This window comes from Chiloscyllium punctatum, chromosome 22 (genome assembly GCF_047496795.1).
Source record: "Chiloscyllium punctatum isolate Juve2018m chromosome 22, sChiPun1.3, whole genome shotgun sequence".
Lineage (NCBI taxonomy): Eukaryota > Metazoa > Chordata > Chondrichthyes > Orectolobiformes > Hemiscylliidae > Chiloscyllium > Chiloscyllium punctatum.
Genome location: NC_092760.1, coordinates 45,113,411 through 45,128,647, shown reverse-complemented (window position 1 = coordinate 45,128,647; position 15,237 = coordinate 45,113,411). Strand labels below are relative to the sequence as shown.

At 40.2% G+C, this 15,237-nt stretch overlaps 1 protein-coding gene across 1 annotated transcript in view; it reads right to left on the bottom strand.

Annotated features, from left to right (window-relative positions):
- Nucleotides 1–2,152: 2,152 nt before the first annotated feature.
- The window catches only part of LOC140493590 (uncharacterized), a 34,591-nt gene continuing 21,506 nt past the window's right edge, over nt 2,153–15,237 (bottom strand). The window contains exons 11-14 of the mRNA XM_072592197.1: nt 12,987–13,366; nt 11,358–11,457; nt 7,274–7,430; nt 2,153–5,080 (exon numbers count right to left, since the gene is read on the bottom strand). Of these exons, the coding sequence (XP_072448298.1) occupies nt 4,938–5,080; nt 7,274–7,430; nt 11,358–11,457; nt 12,987–13,366 (780 nt within the window). The 3' untranslated portion in view covers nt 2,153–4,937. The remainder of the gene's footprint in view (nt 5,081–7,273; nt 7,431–11,357; nt 11,458–12,986; nt 13,367–15,237) is intronic.

Here is a 15,237-nt window from a genome sequence, read left to right as displayed (position 1 = left end):
CCTTACCCCAGTCTTGTGAAGGCGCATCCAGTTTCTACTTGACACTTGTCCATGGTAACAAGAGTTTGGAACAAAATCTCCTTAACTGGTGAATTGCAGGCACAAACTTGTATTATCATTTTTGTTCAAATGTAGTGACTCAGTGTGATCTTTTTTAAATTTGGTGTCAATTAATTTTTATACTATGATACGCTTCATCAAATCAATGGTGTTAATTAGATGCAACTAAAGTAACGACAGTACTCTACTGTTGTTGAAGTGCAGCAAATGTTTATTGTTTATGGCTAATACTGTATTTGATGGGAACACTGGTTGAACAGCATAGCTTGTATAAAAAGCATGACAGTACAAGTCTAGTCTAGTTGCCTCTATTTTGGCAAGAAAATATTTTTTTTAAAAAAAACTTATGCGATGTGGGCTTCACTGGGCAGTACAGCACTTATTGCTCATCCCTAATTGAGAACTTGATGGCTTGCCTTTCTGAATCTTTGCAGTCTTAGGGTATAGGTGCATCCACAATGCTAGTAGGAAGAGAATTCCACAATTTTGATCTAATATCAACAATGAAACAGTGATTTTATTTCAAGTTAGGATAATATGCGGCTTAGAGAACTTCCAGTTGGTGATTACTTGAAGCTCTTTGACATCCAGGTAGTAGAGATTGGAGATTTGGAAGATGCTGTCACATGAACCATGTTGAGTTGCTATAGTCATGTAGAAGGTATACATTGCTGCCATAGTCAGTGGTGAAAAGCAAGAATTTAAGGCAGAGGATGGGTGCCAAGCAAGTAGGGTGCTTTGTCCAGGATTGTGTCAAGCTACTTGAGTATTGTTGGAGCTGCACCATCACACTCCTGAATTGTGCCTTGTAATGGTGTACAGGCACTGGGGGGATAGTTGAATCAAACTCTGCAGAATTTCTCGCCTCAGACTGTTGTAGCCTGTTTTTATTTGGTTGATTTCTGGTCAGTTTCTTGTCAACAGTAATCCCCAGGTAATTCATAATGAGTAATGTAGTGATGTTAATGTCTGGGTAGATTAGTTTCTGTCTTGTTTGTGAAGATCATCCCTTGTGTGGTGTGAATGTAATTTATCATTGATCAAGCTTGGTTAACACCCTTGACATTATCTGAGCAGCTGTGAACTATGCTGAACAATGAGCAATCATCAATGCATATGCCTTATAATAGTCATTGATGAAGCAGCTGAAGAATGTTGAGCCGAGGCCAAGACCCTGTAATTCACTGATAGTGTCCCTACCTCTGGACCAGGGTTTCAAGTCCCACCTGCTCCAGTAGTACTCTGAGGATCTCTAGAGTAAAATCCTTGGGCTGATAACAACCACAGCCATCTTTCTTTGTGCTTGTACATCTCCAATTAGCAGAGATTCCCCTCATTCCTATTGACTCTACTGTTGACAGACTCCTTGATGCCACACTCTTGTAAAATGCTTTGATGCCAAGGGCAATCACACTCAACCTATCTTTGGAGTTCAGCTCTTGTGTCCAGATTTAGAACAAGGCTGTAATGAGGTCCAGGCAGAATGCAACTGAGCATCAGTATGCAGTTTATTGCTGAGTAGGGTAATACAGTTGACAAAATGTAGCAGCAAATTACTGCAGATACTGGAATCTGTACTGAAAACAACAAAAGCTGGAGATCACAGCAGGTCAGGCAGCATCCATGGAGAGAGAGAGAGAGAGCAAGCTAACATTTCAAGTCTAGATGACTTTTCAGAGCTGAGATGATCTCCAGCATTTTTTTAATCCTTTTGATCACTTTGCTGATTGACAGTAGACTAATCATACAGTAATTGTCTGTATTGGATTTGCCTTGGTGTTTATGCCCAGGACATACCTGACCAATTCTGCACACCACTGGGTGGATGCCTGTGTTGTAGCTGTTACTGGTTTGCAAGGATTGTGGCAAGTGCCAGAGCACAAGTCTTCACTACAACTGCCAGAATTTTGTTGAGAGCCCATGGCCTTTGATCCTCACGGCTGAAGACTGTAATCTATGATGCTACAAACCTCAGGACAAGGCTGAGATGGATTAAATACTTGGCACTTTTGGCTGAAGGTTTTTGCAATTCTTTAGTCTTGATTTGCTGGACTTACCCATCACTGAGGATGGGAATATTCATGGAGCTTCATCATTTTTGTTTTTTTTTAATTGTCCAGCACTATTCATAACCAGCTAGACTGCAGAGCTTAGTTCTGAAATGTCAGTTGTGGGATCACTTAGCCTGTTTGCCTGCTTTTTCACTGTTTTGGCATGCAAGCAGCCGTGTGCTGTAGCTTCTGCATGTTGACTCCTCAGTTTAGGTAGACTCCTGCTGCTAGTTGCACACTCTCTCCATTGAACCAGGGGTTGATTCCCAGCTTGATAGTAATAGTAGCATGGAGATATTTGAAATCATGAAGTTACAGACAGTGGCTGAATACAATTCTGCTGTTGATGGCGCACAGTGTCTCATACCCACATTTATGATGTCAGAGATCGATTCAAAAATCTATTCCTTTGAGAACGATGGTATTTCCACACAACACAAATGGAGGGTATTATGAAGACTGGATGGCATCTCCACAAGGATTGTGTGATGGTCACTCGTAACAACACTGCCATGGTAGATTTGTGAAAACAAAATTGGGTAGGCTTTTGCCTTTTCATGGTTTCCTTACCACTTGCTGCAGACTCATTTTAACAGTTATGTCCTATGTCCTTTAGAGCTTATCCAACTTGGTCAGTAATGGTGCTGCCAAGTCACTCTTGGTTATAGGTATTGTAATTCCTCACTTGGAGTACATTTTGAGCCTTTTGTGCTGCTTACAATTAGTGTTCATCATGAAGGAGTAATGACTCATCAACTGGAGTGGTTGGCCCATGTTTGAACTGATAGCATTAGACCTAATGGGTCTGGGGTCAATGTTGCAGACTCTTAGGGAAGCCGCCTCCTGATTGTGTGCCACTTTGTTGCCACCTATAGTGGGTCTTTCCTATTAGTGGGACAGTATAAATCTAGGTATGATGATGTCTGGAACATGGCAAAATATGATTGTGCGTAGGGCTTTGTCAGACTGTTGCTTAAGTAATCTATGGGACAGCTCTTCCAATTTTGACATGAGAGGGTATGTAAGAGTAAAGTGATGCATTTAATATTCTAAAGCCTATCAATATAAATAAGGTGATGGTGTTGGATACTTCCAAAAGCATTAAGGTAGATAATTTACAAGAATGTTGCTAGGATTGGAGGGTTTGAGCCATAGGGAGAAGTTGAATAGGCCGGAGCTGTCGGAGGCTGGAGGGATGACCTTAGAGGTTTATAAAATCATGAGCATGGGTAGTGTGAATAGACCAGGTCTTTTCTCTGGGGTGAGGGAACCCAGAACTAGAGGGCATCGGTTAAATCTGAGAGGGGAAAAATTTAAAAGGGACCTAAGGGGCAATAGGAGAGATTGGCCAAACTTGGTTTGTTTCCACCTGAACGTCAGAGGTAACCTGATAGAAGTTTGCAAAATTAAGAGAGGCATGGATAGTCAGTCTTTTTTTTCCAAGGTGGAAATGTCAGTTACAGGAGGACATAGGTTCAGGATAAAAGTAGAAAAGTTTAAAGGTAATGTGAGAGGCAGTTTACTTTTTCAAACAGTGTGTGGTAGGTGCCTAGAATACGCTGCCAGAGGAGTTGTAGAAGCAGATACAATAGCAATATGTAAGAGAAATCTTGACAGATCTATGAATAGGCAGGGAATAGAAGGATATGGACTGCCTTGAGGTAAAAGGTTTTTAATTTAGAACAGCATTCTGTTGTTCTAAACAGGCGTGTTCTTTATTCTATGTTAGGGAGGACTGCAGAGTCAATTGGACTAGGTTTTCTCATCATTTCCATTGCTTAGGTTAATGTCAAGTGGTTTATCTGGTTTAATTTATGTTTATGCAATAAAGTAATACAGCACCTTTCCCAAAGTTGGCCCTTTAATAGCCAAAGAAGTTTTAAAATGTGGGCAAAGTTGAACATGTGGAACTGATTTATTCAGAACAACTTTCCACAATGCAACAGTGCCCAGGTACAATTTTGGTTGTTGTTTGTACATTAATCTGGGTGAAAGAACTACTGTACTTTCACAAGAAACAGTGAGACTGGATTTTCATTGAATGAGTGCAAGCAAGATTTGAGTTCAGTTTGGAGCAGCTCAGAGTTGAGTGTCAGGTGCTGGAAAAGCACAGCAGGAAAATTGATGTTTTGAGCATAAACCCATCATCAGGAATGAGGCTTGTTTGCCTGGGGACTGAGATAGATGGGAGGGGTGGGGCTGAGGGAAGTTAGCTGGAGGTGGGGGGTAAGGTGATAAGTCGGAGAGGAGGGTGGAGCGGATAGATGGGAAAGACGATGGACAGGTCAAGAGGGTGGTGCTGATTTGGAGACTTGGGACTGGGATTAAGGTGGGGGGGGGGGGGGAGGGGAAATGTGGAAACCGTTGAAATCCACATTAATCCCGTGCCGTTGCAGGGTCCCAAGGTGGAAGATGAGGCAATCTTCCTCCAGGCGTCAGGTAGTTACAGAGTTGGGGGATGGAGGTGGCCCAGGGCCTGCATGTCCTTGGTGGAGTGGAGGTGGGAGTTGGAGTGTCATTTTCTCCTGGCGCAGCTATGTATGAAACATAGTTTCTCTGTTATTGAACTGTAAATAGATTCAAGCTGCAAAAAGATTAGTGTTGTGAAGATTTACTTTTAGACCCATGCAGAAATTTTAAAATGAGTTCAGACCCTGAAAGTAAAACACATCCATTCAAAATCCAAGAGCAAAAGTGATTTTTGACATCACCCAGTGTAGGTTATGAGGCCTCTAACTGCCAGTAGAGGGAGTTGTAGGAGGTGAGTACCAATGAACAGATGTCAAAACAGATACATTCCAGTGCTTCTCTGTTCAATTTCTTTTATCAAAATGATCTAGTCCGATTGGAACGTCTAGTTACACTCCTGTAATGTAGTCCCACGAATGATCTCTTCAACAAGATGAGAACGACATAGACCACAGTGCCTCCCAACGTTAGGCCAACAGTGATAGCAGCATAATTAGAACCTTGGGTTAAAAAGAAAGCAGTAATTAAATTCTATGGTTTTGTGACAGCTACATAGACCAACTATGACATAGGTCAACTCACCCTAATGCTAACACAATCAGAGGAGCAGAGCCTGTTTCAAAATTAGTAAAATGTGCAAAACAAAATGTACTTTTGAGCTGCCAGAGGAAGGGGTGGACACTGGTACACTTGCAACATTTAAGAGGCATTTGGATGGGTATATGAAATAGGAAGGGTTTGGACGGATATGGAGCGGGTGCTGGCAGGTGGGACGAGATTGGGTTGGGATATCTGGTTGGACCGAAGGGTCTGTTTCCATGCTGTATATCTCTATGATTGTAAATGGAAGTACATTTGGAAAGAAAACTGACTGTAGTTGTTACAGGATATGAATTTAGGGATTCAAACTCTGTTTCCTTCTCCTCTCTCCTCGTCTCATCCCCCATTGTGGATTTGGAAAATGTTGTTTCTAAATGTGAAATCCAAACACTTAACTATAAGTAGGAGTTTGCATATTTGCATAAATTCAAATTCCGTAAACTCAACAAATTGGTATGACATCTTCATATCACACAGCCACATATTTGACCTACATGAAAATGAAAATGCCATGTTGGTGAAAGTACTATACCCATTAGACATTTGTTGGAATTTTCCAAAGTCATTTTACTTAACTTTGGTGGAAAGGCATTCCCATCATCCTGGAATCAAATTTGAAGCATAATATGTTAATAACTATTGACACTCTTCACATATGAAGTTGTAAAAAGTTTATTTTTAATCCTTTGTTTCCTCTTTCATTTATGGTCTCAGTAATGATGAGCATTTGTGTCACCTTGGGGTCAAATGCAACACAAACTGTCTCTCTGAAGCTCAGACAGTTGCCATGGAGATGAATTGATTTAGTATTGAGGGAAGGTAGCTTTGGTTTTCCTAATACCTTATTGAGGAAAATGTGTACTTGTCTAGTCTGATAATTTAACAAAAGTGGTGGAATCAGGGGAGGTGATGATAGAGATGTAGAGCTGGGTGTCATCTGCATACATGCTGTACTTTTGGTTGATGCTGCCAAGGTAATTAATGAACGAACGAACGAACGATCTGAAGTAGATCCTTGAAGGACCAGTGTGGTAGTGTGTGAATGGGAAGAAATACAATTTGCAAATCAAACTCTCATTATGATTCACTAGATAAGAATGGAACTACGTGAGGGCATTTCTAACCAGATGGATGAGAAAAGCAGGGTGCTGGTGTGGCCATCTGTCAAAGGGTATGGACAGATTAAGGACAAGAAATGCTCATTTATCTTTATCATAGTCACATGGAATGTCATTTATATACAGTACTTAGGTTGGATTAATTTGTCAATTTACATATCAAGTAACACTTAGCCACTGCCCAACAGAACTCACTCAATTTGTAGGTCAGCTGTTTTAGCTCAGATGCTGAATATGAAAAGGCCAAATCTAATGTCATCAAAAATTTACTTTCTTCTGAAGTACTTTTTTTTGTTTTGAAGTGAATACACATCTGTCCAGTATGATGGTAAAATAGCCAAACTCAACCTGTGCCATCCAGCACCAGACTTGAGGAAGTTACCAATGTGGATAGTAAGATGTATTCTATAATCAGTGTTCTTTAGAAAGAAACTTGGGAAATATTTAGGGAAAGCCATACCCCAGCCCTTACTGGGAAATGCAATCCCTAGTATGAAGCTAACCAGGCAAGTCACATGTTTGAAGCCTGAAAGAATTACTTGACCTCAGCTAAGATGACTACTTTAGCTAATTACATATACAGACCCAACACTTTAACTCTACATCTCTTTTTGCGAACATTATGTAATCTACTAGCATTTCCAGCATATTTCTGTTTTTATTTCAAAAGTGGTGGTAGGTATGTTACAAGCGGGTCTTAGTGCTTCTGATTCTGCATTGATATGCAGAACTCCATTTGGAATTAAACATGTGTGTAAAGTATGTAGCTGACATGATACAGGCCAGCAGTGTATATGGCTATATGCATAACTGACTTGTATTTGCTGTCAAGGCTTGTGTGTGAATAATAACCAAATCAGCAGGCTGAGTGCCTGAGGGAATGTACTTCAGTAAGGAGTTATCATTGCTCAGAAGAGGCAATTAAAATTTGCTGCAGCATGGGAAGCAACTGATTCTAAAGACTTTAATTCTCACCAGAGTCACTCTCCTTTTGGATGCAAATGGGTCCTGCACTGACTTGCTGCATGCCCGACTGTTCCATTTGTGAACTATTGTCAGAACCACATCCCAGTGCACATGGTGTGGAATTATATGCATTGGTGCATAACTGGACATTGCAAGTAACAAACACCTAGAGGAAAAACAGACTGATTATATTTAGCATGTTGGCAATGCGTCAGTGAGAATCTTAAGAACAGGAATTGTAGCGAGTTACTTTATCTGGTTGAACAAATCCCTGAGGTTCCATCGTGTGACCAGCCACCTCTGACTCTTCATTCACCCAAATAACCTTTCTTCCATAGTCTAATATTTTTATAAAATGTCAAAGATCTTTTTCAAAATAAAACATTGTTTTAATGCTCTGATTTTTTTTAACCTCATTACTCACAGACAAGAGGATAGGTATCATTATCATGGATCAGGAATTATTAATGGAGTTTGGGGATGGGAATACAGCATGACTTTATTGGACTCTCTCTCTCACACAGCACCTCGGAAGAATTGACAATATCGGTCTCTTATCCATTTGCTCCTAGACTACTCAGTACTTTGAATTTTCTCCTTTTGAGCTTCAGCTCTACTAACCACAGTATTCAGCCTTAGAATGTTGTGGGTGAGCTAGCTCTTTCAAAACAAATGGTCTTCAACTAGTTCATCTGTTGATACATTCATCTTTCAAAACAGGTTAACCTATTTACAGAGACAATTCGACTGTCAGTTTTTAACTCCGGCTGGCTAAAATAAGAGGCTTTGGAGCTATTTTGAGACGTCAGAGGCAGCTAATTTGGATTTTTCTTTCACCTCAAATTAGTATGTTTAAAGGTCCTTTGGAAGAACAAAGGCAAAAACAAATTAAGACAGGCCTTCTTCCATTTGCCACAACTTCCTGTTCACATACAAACCAAACAACTTTGTATCAACGTGGTCTATAATTTTTATTGTTAATATCATACCATAGCATATCCAATCACAATGGCCTGCAATTTATAAGGCCATAGATCATAGGAAGCTTTTTTTTATTCACTCATGAGACATGGACATGGCTAGCTGGGTCAGATTTAATGCCCACTCACTAGTTGAGAAGGTGGTTGTGAGTTGCAAGTCCATGTGCTACAGGTAGATGCTATTAGGAAAGAAATTCCAGGATTTTGACCCAGTGACAATGAAGGAATGGTGATATATTTCCAAGTCTTGATGGTGACTGGCTTGGAAGGGAATTTGGAGATGGGGGTGTTCGCGTGTATCTGGTCATCTTATACTTCTAGATTAAAAAGAGTCTTGGGTTTGGAAGGTGCTGTCTAAAATCTTTGGCAAATTGCAGTAAGATTCTGTGGGCCTTGTCAGTGTAGATATTGAGAAGATGTTTCCACTTGTGTGGGGCAATCTCAAACCCGGGGCCACAGTTACATAAAAAGGAAACACTCATTTAAAACTGAGAAGTGAAGGAATTTCTCCTTCCAGATTAGTGAAGGTGTGGAATTCTCTTCCCCCCCCCCCCCCAGAGAATTGTGGGCACAAGAACACTGAAAGTACTGAAATAGGTGGGAGGTAGATATTTTAAATATTTGGGAGTTAATAGGTATGCCGAGCCAGCAGGAAAGAGATGAGGCCTGCGACAGGTCAGCCATGACCTTGTTGAATGAGGGCCCTTTTTCTGTTCCAATTTGTTGTGTTCTTATGTACAGCTGTGTGTGAGCACTTGTGTAGCCTTACTTATCCAGCCTTCCTTTGGCTTCCTCATAAGAAAAATTATCTTGAGTGCAAAAATGCAACAATGTGGACAGCATCAACAGAACCAAGCACCAGCAGAAAATCCATGTTTTTAAAAAAAACCCTTCACTGTAATAGACCTTCCATTTATTTGTTACTGCTTTTCAACCCTAGACACCCATTTCATACTTATATCTTTGCTGATTTCGATCTGGCATTTTTTTTTCTGGTGTAAAGTCATATCCAGGATGGACATGTTTGCAAAATAATACTTTACTGCAGTATGAAACTTCAACCTATTTTCTGCTGCTAGTTTTTGGCTTCTATTGTGCTAGCACAGAACCTGCAGTTGTTAATTCAGGCTACTGTGTCTTTGAAAAGTTGAAAGAAACAACATGTTTTACTTCTGCTTTGAAAAGCATGGAGAAAGTTGAGGCATACGATTCAGACTCTGAGCTTTGAGGACATTCAGAAGAGGACAATTAACCTCCACTTGGAGAGACAAGGTTTGATCAGGGATAGTCAGTAGAGCTTTGTCAGAGGGAGGTTATGCCTTACAAATTTGATTGTTTTTTTTTAGGTGTCCAGGTGTGCAGATGAGTGTGCAATTGATCCAGTTCATGTAGGTTTCATCAAAACCCCTTGACAAATTCCACCTAGGAAACTGATAAAGAAGGGATCCAAGGTCATTTAACAAGATGGATCCAAAATTGACTTAATGGTAATGTGGTTGTAGAAAGCTGATTGTATGATTGTCTGGCCAGTGTGCAGTGGCATACCAATGCCTTATTGATTGTGATTATGTATAAACTATAGAGATGAGAATATGGGGTGGAGGGGGGGGGGAAATGATAGTTAAGTTTGCAGATGACACAAAGAATGACCAGGTAATGAGAAAGGTCTTTAGGTTATAGGAAGATAGGATTGGAATGATTAGATTTAATCCTGAAAAGTGTGAAATGATGCACTTTGGAAGAAGTAGCAAAACAAGGGAGTACTCAATGAATGGCAGGACACTAGGAAGCTCAGAGGAACTTGGGTTGCCTGTCCACAGATCCATGAAGGCAGCAGAACAGATTCATACGGCAGTAAAAAAGGCACATTGGACACTTGCCTTTATCAGTTGAAGCATAGATTATAAGAACAGGGTGGAAGAATACATAAATTCTATGAGGATCTGACAGTGTTGATGGCAAGAGGCTTTTTGTTCCACAGCTGGAGATTCTAGAACTCAAGGGCATAATCTCATGATGATGAGGGCAGCATGCTGGCTCAGTGGATAGCAGCGGATCCAGGTTCGATTCCAGCTTCAGTGTATCCGATGGGCCAAATGGCCTCCTTTTACACCATAGGGATTCTATGATTTAGGACTGAGTTGAGGAGAAGTTTCTTCTCCCAAAGGGATTTGAATTTTTGAGCCCCTAGGGCTGTAGCTGTTCCATTACTGAGTATATTGAATACTGAATAAGAAGTATTTTCTGATCCTGAGTGAATCAAAGAATATGGGAATCAGATGAGAATTAAGGTTTAAGATCAACTCAAGAGTTATTAAGTGTTGCAGCAGATTCAAGGGGATGTTGGCTTATTCCTCTTTCTTGGCGGCTTCCGAGCTAATGGAAAAATAGTCAGAAAATGAGCTCATTAACTGCAGTTCATACATAGAATTCTGAAATGAAACAGGATAGCCTGGAACATGGATTTGATAATAATTCATAAGATGACAACTTATTTAGAAATGCACGGCAATCTGTTAATGGATTGCCTGAACAGGAATAGGCTAACTCAGAATTAAATATTGCGTCCTTATGATGATCAAATGTTCAATCTCTCACAAAGTTTTTCATTTATTTATTTATTCATGGGATGTGGGCCTCACTGACAAGGCCAGCATCTGTTACCCATTCCGAGCTGTCTTCGAAAAGAGTGATGAGGTCCTTTCAGAAGGCAGTTAAGAATCAGCCATGTTGCTGTGGGACTGGGAAGTATATGTAGGCCAGACCAAATAAAGATGACAGATTTCCTTACCTACAGGCTACCAGACGGGTTTTCATAACAACCTACAGTGGTCACCATTAAGCTAGTTTTAAATGACAGACTTTTTATTGAATTCAAATTTCACTGTCTACCATGGTAAAGTTTGAACCCAAGTCCCCCATATATTGGTTTGTATTACAAACACAATTGCATTACTGCGACACCACTGCCTTCCACCAAGATAAGTAATACATTTATGCACTGAATCACTAGACCACTTGTTTTAACTTCTAATAAATTTACCTTATTTCCAAAGACTACTATACAATATTTATTTTAACTAAAGATGAAAAAGTCTTGTTGGTAAAAGCACCTGTGAAGTGAGGTGTGGTAAGGAGGACAGTTTTATGGAGTACACTTTTTCTTTACGATTTCCGGTTTGATGTTCCTCTGTCGTGCTGTTATTTAAGCAGCTGTTACAAACAAAAACAGAAACAGAATGTTAGGCAGGACTAACGTTAATGTGCCTCTGAGTTTTTCATGTTAACCAGATGTCAGTCTAGTGGAATTGAATGCTCCTTTGCCTCTTGGTCAAAAGTTCCCAGCCCACTCCAGGACTGGAAGATCTGATTAAAATTGAATCGAGAGAGTGCTGCACTATTAGAGGAGTGATTTGCTGACTGGTCTGTCTGTTCAGGTGGATATTAAAGATCCCTTGGCTAAACCAGAATTCATCCCTCAGCTTGATTCCAATACAATGAATGATATTCCAGACCATAATAATTCACATTATAGTTGAATACAATTCTGCTGCTCATCAACCACAAATCCATCACATTTAGCGTATTGATAATGCACAAAACAAAATGGAGAATAGACTCAATGTGAAGACATGACTTTGTCTCCACAAGGACTGTGCAAAGTAACTTCTACCAGCATTATCATGGACAGAGGTCCTTCTAGATTTGGCCAGCTTAATCAGTAATGGCTTCACACAGTCTAGAAATTTAAGTCTATACTTCTTCAGTATTCAAGAGGGAGGCATACTGATTCATCAGCTGAGGAAGGTGGTACTCAGCAAGATTTCTTGTTAGATTTGATGCCATGAGAGGTCACAGAATCCACAGTCAATGTTGAGGCCTCCTAGAGCCAACTGTATATCACTATAGTATGCATCTCTCACAAGTCTATCCTGTCAATGAGACACGACATCCCAGATGGTGATGGAGGTATCTGAGACATTGTCTTTCAGATATGATATGGTATCATTATGTCAATCCATTTCTTGACTAGTGTGTGAGAGACCAATCTGACTTTTTGGCATGTTCTCAAATATCGATGAGGAGGAATTTGCAGAGTTGACATTGCACATTCTGTGCAATTGCTACCCTTTCTATTGCTTCCGATGTTCTTCCTTGTGAAAGTGTTAAATTTTTTACTCCTGCTAATGGGTATTCTCTGCATTGTTATTTTTTTCAGTTTCCAGTATTTACTGTTCCTTAATCTGTATTTTTGTTTTGAAGAAACTGTCCTCTTTAAAGACAGTTGAAAACATAAGAAAATACTTACCAACAGTCTTACTCACAGAAAGTTAGCTGTGTGGGATAATGTTTCTTTGAGAAGAGATTTGGATTATTGAAAGTAAGAGTCAACAAAGACTGGATGGACCAAATGTTGTCTTCGGCAAATTCCAGTGGTTGTATACGTCAGATTGTGCAAGAATCCATGCCAAACATAAATGCTGTGGTTGTTATTATCTACTTAGTACTATAACAATGTATTAAAAATACCTATCTGCTGTGTGATACATGGGCAGAAATCACACTGTCGTGTATTTTTGACATATACTCAAGTGCTGACTTTAACTTTCAACTTCAAACAGGAATAGAGAATCGGAATTCTAATAGAGAGCTCCTGTGCACAATGGGCTGATGACATACTCCCAGCAGTTTTCTGGTAGACTGAAAGTTCCATCATGAAAATAAAATTAAAGTTGCCTTACCCTTGATGTAAAAGTGTAATTCCTGCTGAAGAGTTATATTCTGACATCTGGCACGACTCCACATAGAGTGAGAGGGTAGTCACATTGCTCTTGACAATGATGCTTATGTATAAATGGTCCTTTTTGGTAGCATCAAATGGAGTGTGGGCCTTGGCTGATCTCCTGCTGGAGTTGTACTGTTTACTGAACTGAATCTCAAAGCTGTAGTCTCCAAATACCTTCTCTGTAGCAGTCTTCAATAAGTTGGTTTCTTTACTGCCATTATTTAATCGCTGGAGTTTACATGTCACTGGGATGGCCACCTTCTCTCTGTCTGCCAAAATTGTATTTCTGCTCCGGCTGATGAGTTTATTTGTGAAGATATAGTGGGATTCATCTTCCTGAGAAGAAGAAACGTGTGACATTTATATGAAGGAAATAGTTCCCAGTTTCAGAAACACCCACATTCATATTGGGACTGGCTTCCCTTAGCTTGTGTGTGATGGAACTCTAAGGTGGGGGTGGAGGGGGAGGGGGGAGGGTGTGGGTGGAGGAGGGAGGGGGGTTATTTCCAGTCACTTTTACTTTCCATAATGTTACACATGATTAAACTAAATACTTTATCGATATCAGGTTTAAACAACAAAACTTAAACAGCAAGATCTATTAACCGGGATTCTTACTCAACACGGTTATAGGTTTATTGCTAAAACAAAACTTAGTTATTTATCACATCTTTACTAACTAACATACATAGTCAGTAACGTAAAATTTAAAGGCTTATCCCTGCAAATTTCACAAAACACACCCTCCAGGAAAAATAAAAAAAATCAGATTTCTCTGTAAAAATTGGCCTCGTGAAAAGTAAAAATGGACTATTCTCCCAGTCAAAAGGATAAAGCTCAGGATGTTCCATATTCTGTTGCACTGATGCTCTAGCAGGTGTGGTCAAATCACTAACCATGCATAATGTGGCTGAAGTCTTGAAGACAGTTTGCTCAGGAAAACCAATCCTGAGATGTTTCTCCAGTCATTGTTTCAAAAGACCCATACAGATTGCACCTTGAATTCAACAAGTGGAATTTATTTTCAGAAACTTCAGTGAGCAACTGGGCAGCTAGTTATTAGGAGGTTTTCCTCGAGCTCAGTTTGATCTTATCTTTCTTTCCTCAAATTCAAATTGCTCTTATCAGGCTTTCTTCCCAATGGACCAGATGAAACAAATATCTCTCCAAACCGTTCACTGTACAAAATAACCTCCGTGTTGTGTCAACAGCAAAGCAAGCAGTTATCACCAATCATGTGATTTACAGGAAACTATGTTGAAAACAACTCCACTGTCCATGTAAATATTCAATGACCTCTTTTTAAAGAAGCACACCAGGTATTTCCACAAAGCATTTGGCCCTGGTCCTTCAACATCTAAGCAATACTAAATATTGTAACACTTGCCACAACTTCTTTCTTTGGCCATTGACTTTTTCCTGCTTCTTAGCAGCAATCTGAATTTAAAACAGACTGTTGACAACTCTGATGTTACATGTAATCCCATTGTGATGTTCCTAAACACATATCTACACCATCACTAAAGTTGCTTCTTCCCATCCTGGAACATCCTTCAACTCCAACCTTGCTTCACCTCAGAGACTCCAACATACCCCTGGTTGGCCCCTCAAGTTCATCCCTCAGTAAAGATGAAGTAATCCACAACTCTGCTACCCATGTCCTAAACTACCTTGGACCAATTTATTCATCAATCCTGAGCTCCTGACCTCCAGTAACTTTCAGTTAAGCAACACCTCAAGCTTTGAAATTCTCAATCTCATTTTCAAGTACCTGCATGGTTTCACCTCTTCCTATCTCTGTAATCTCCTCCTCCTTTATTACCTTCTGAAATTTCTATATGCCTCCAATTGTCACCTTTTGAAACTCCCAATTTGAATTACTGAGCATTGGCAGCATGCTTTCAGCTGCCTTAACCCGAAGCTTTGGAGTTCCCTCTCTTGATCTCAACATTTCTGTTCCTATGAAGTACCTTAGGATGGTCCTGAAATAACTCTACAGAGGCCAGTACCCCATCACCAAGTCACCTTTTATTTACATGTGGAAAGTCCTGGGCTCTGATCCAGCTTCCTCAGAGCCAGCTCTCAGACTGAGCAGACCCTCTGACACTCCTGTTTATATCCGTGAGACAGGGCTCCGTGACTGGACCAGATTAGCAGCCCCAATCAGGGAACTCATTTTATGAGGTCCACCTGGCTGACCTCATTAC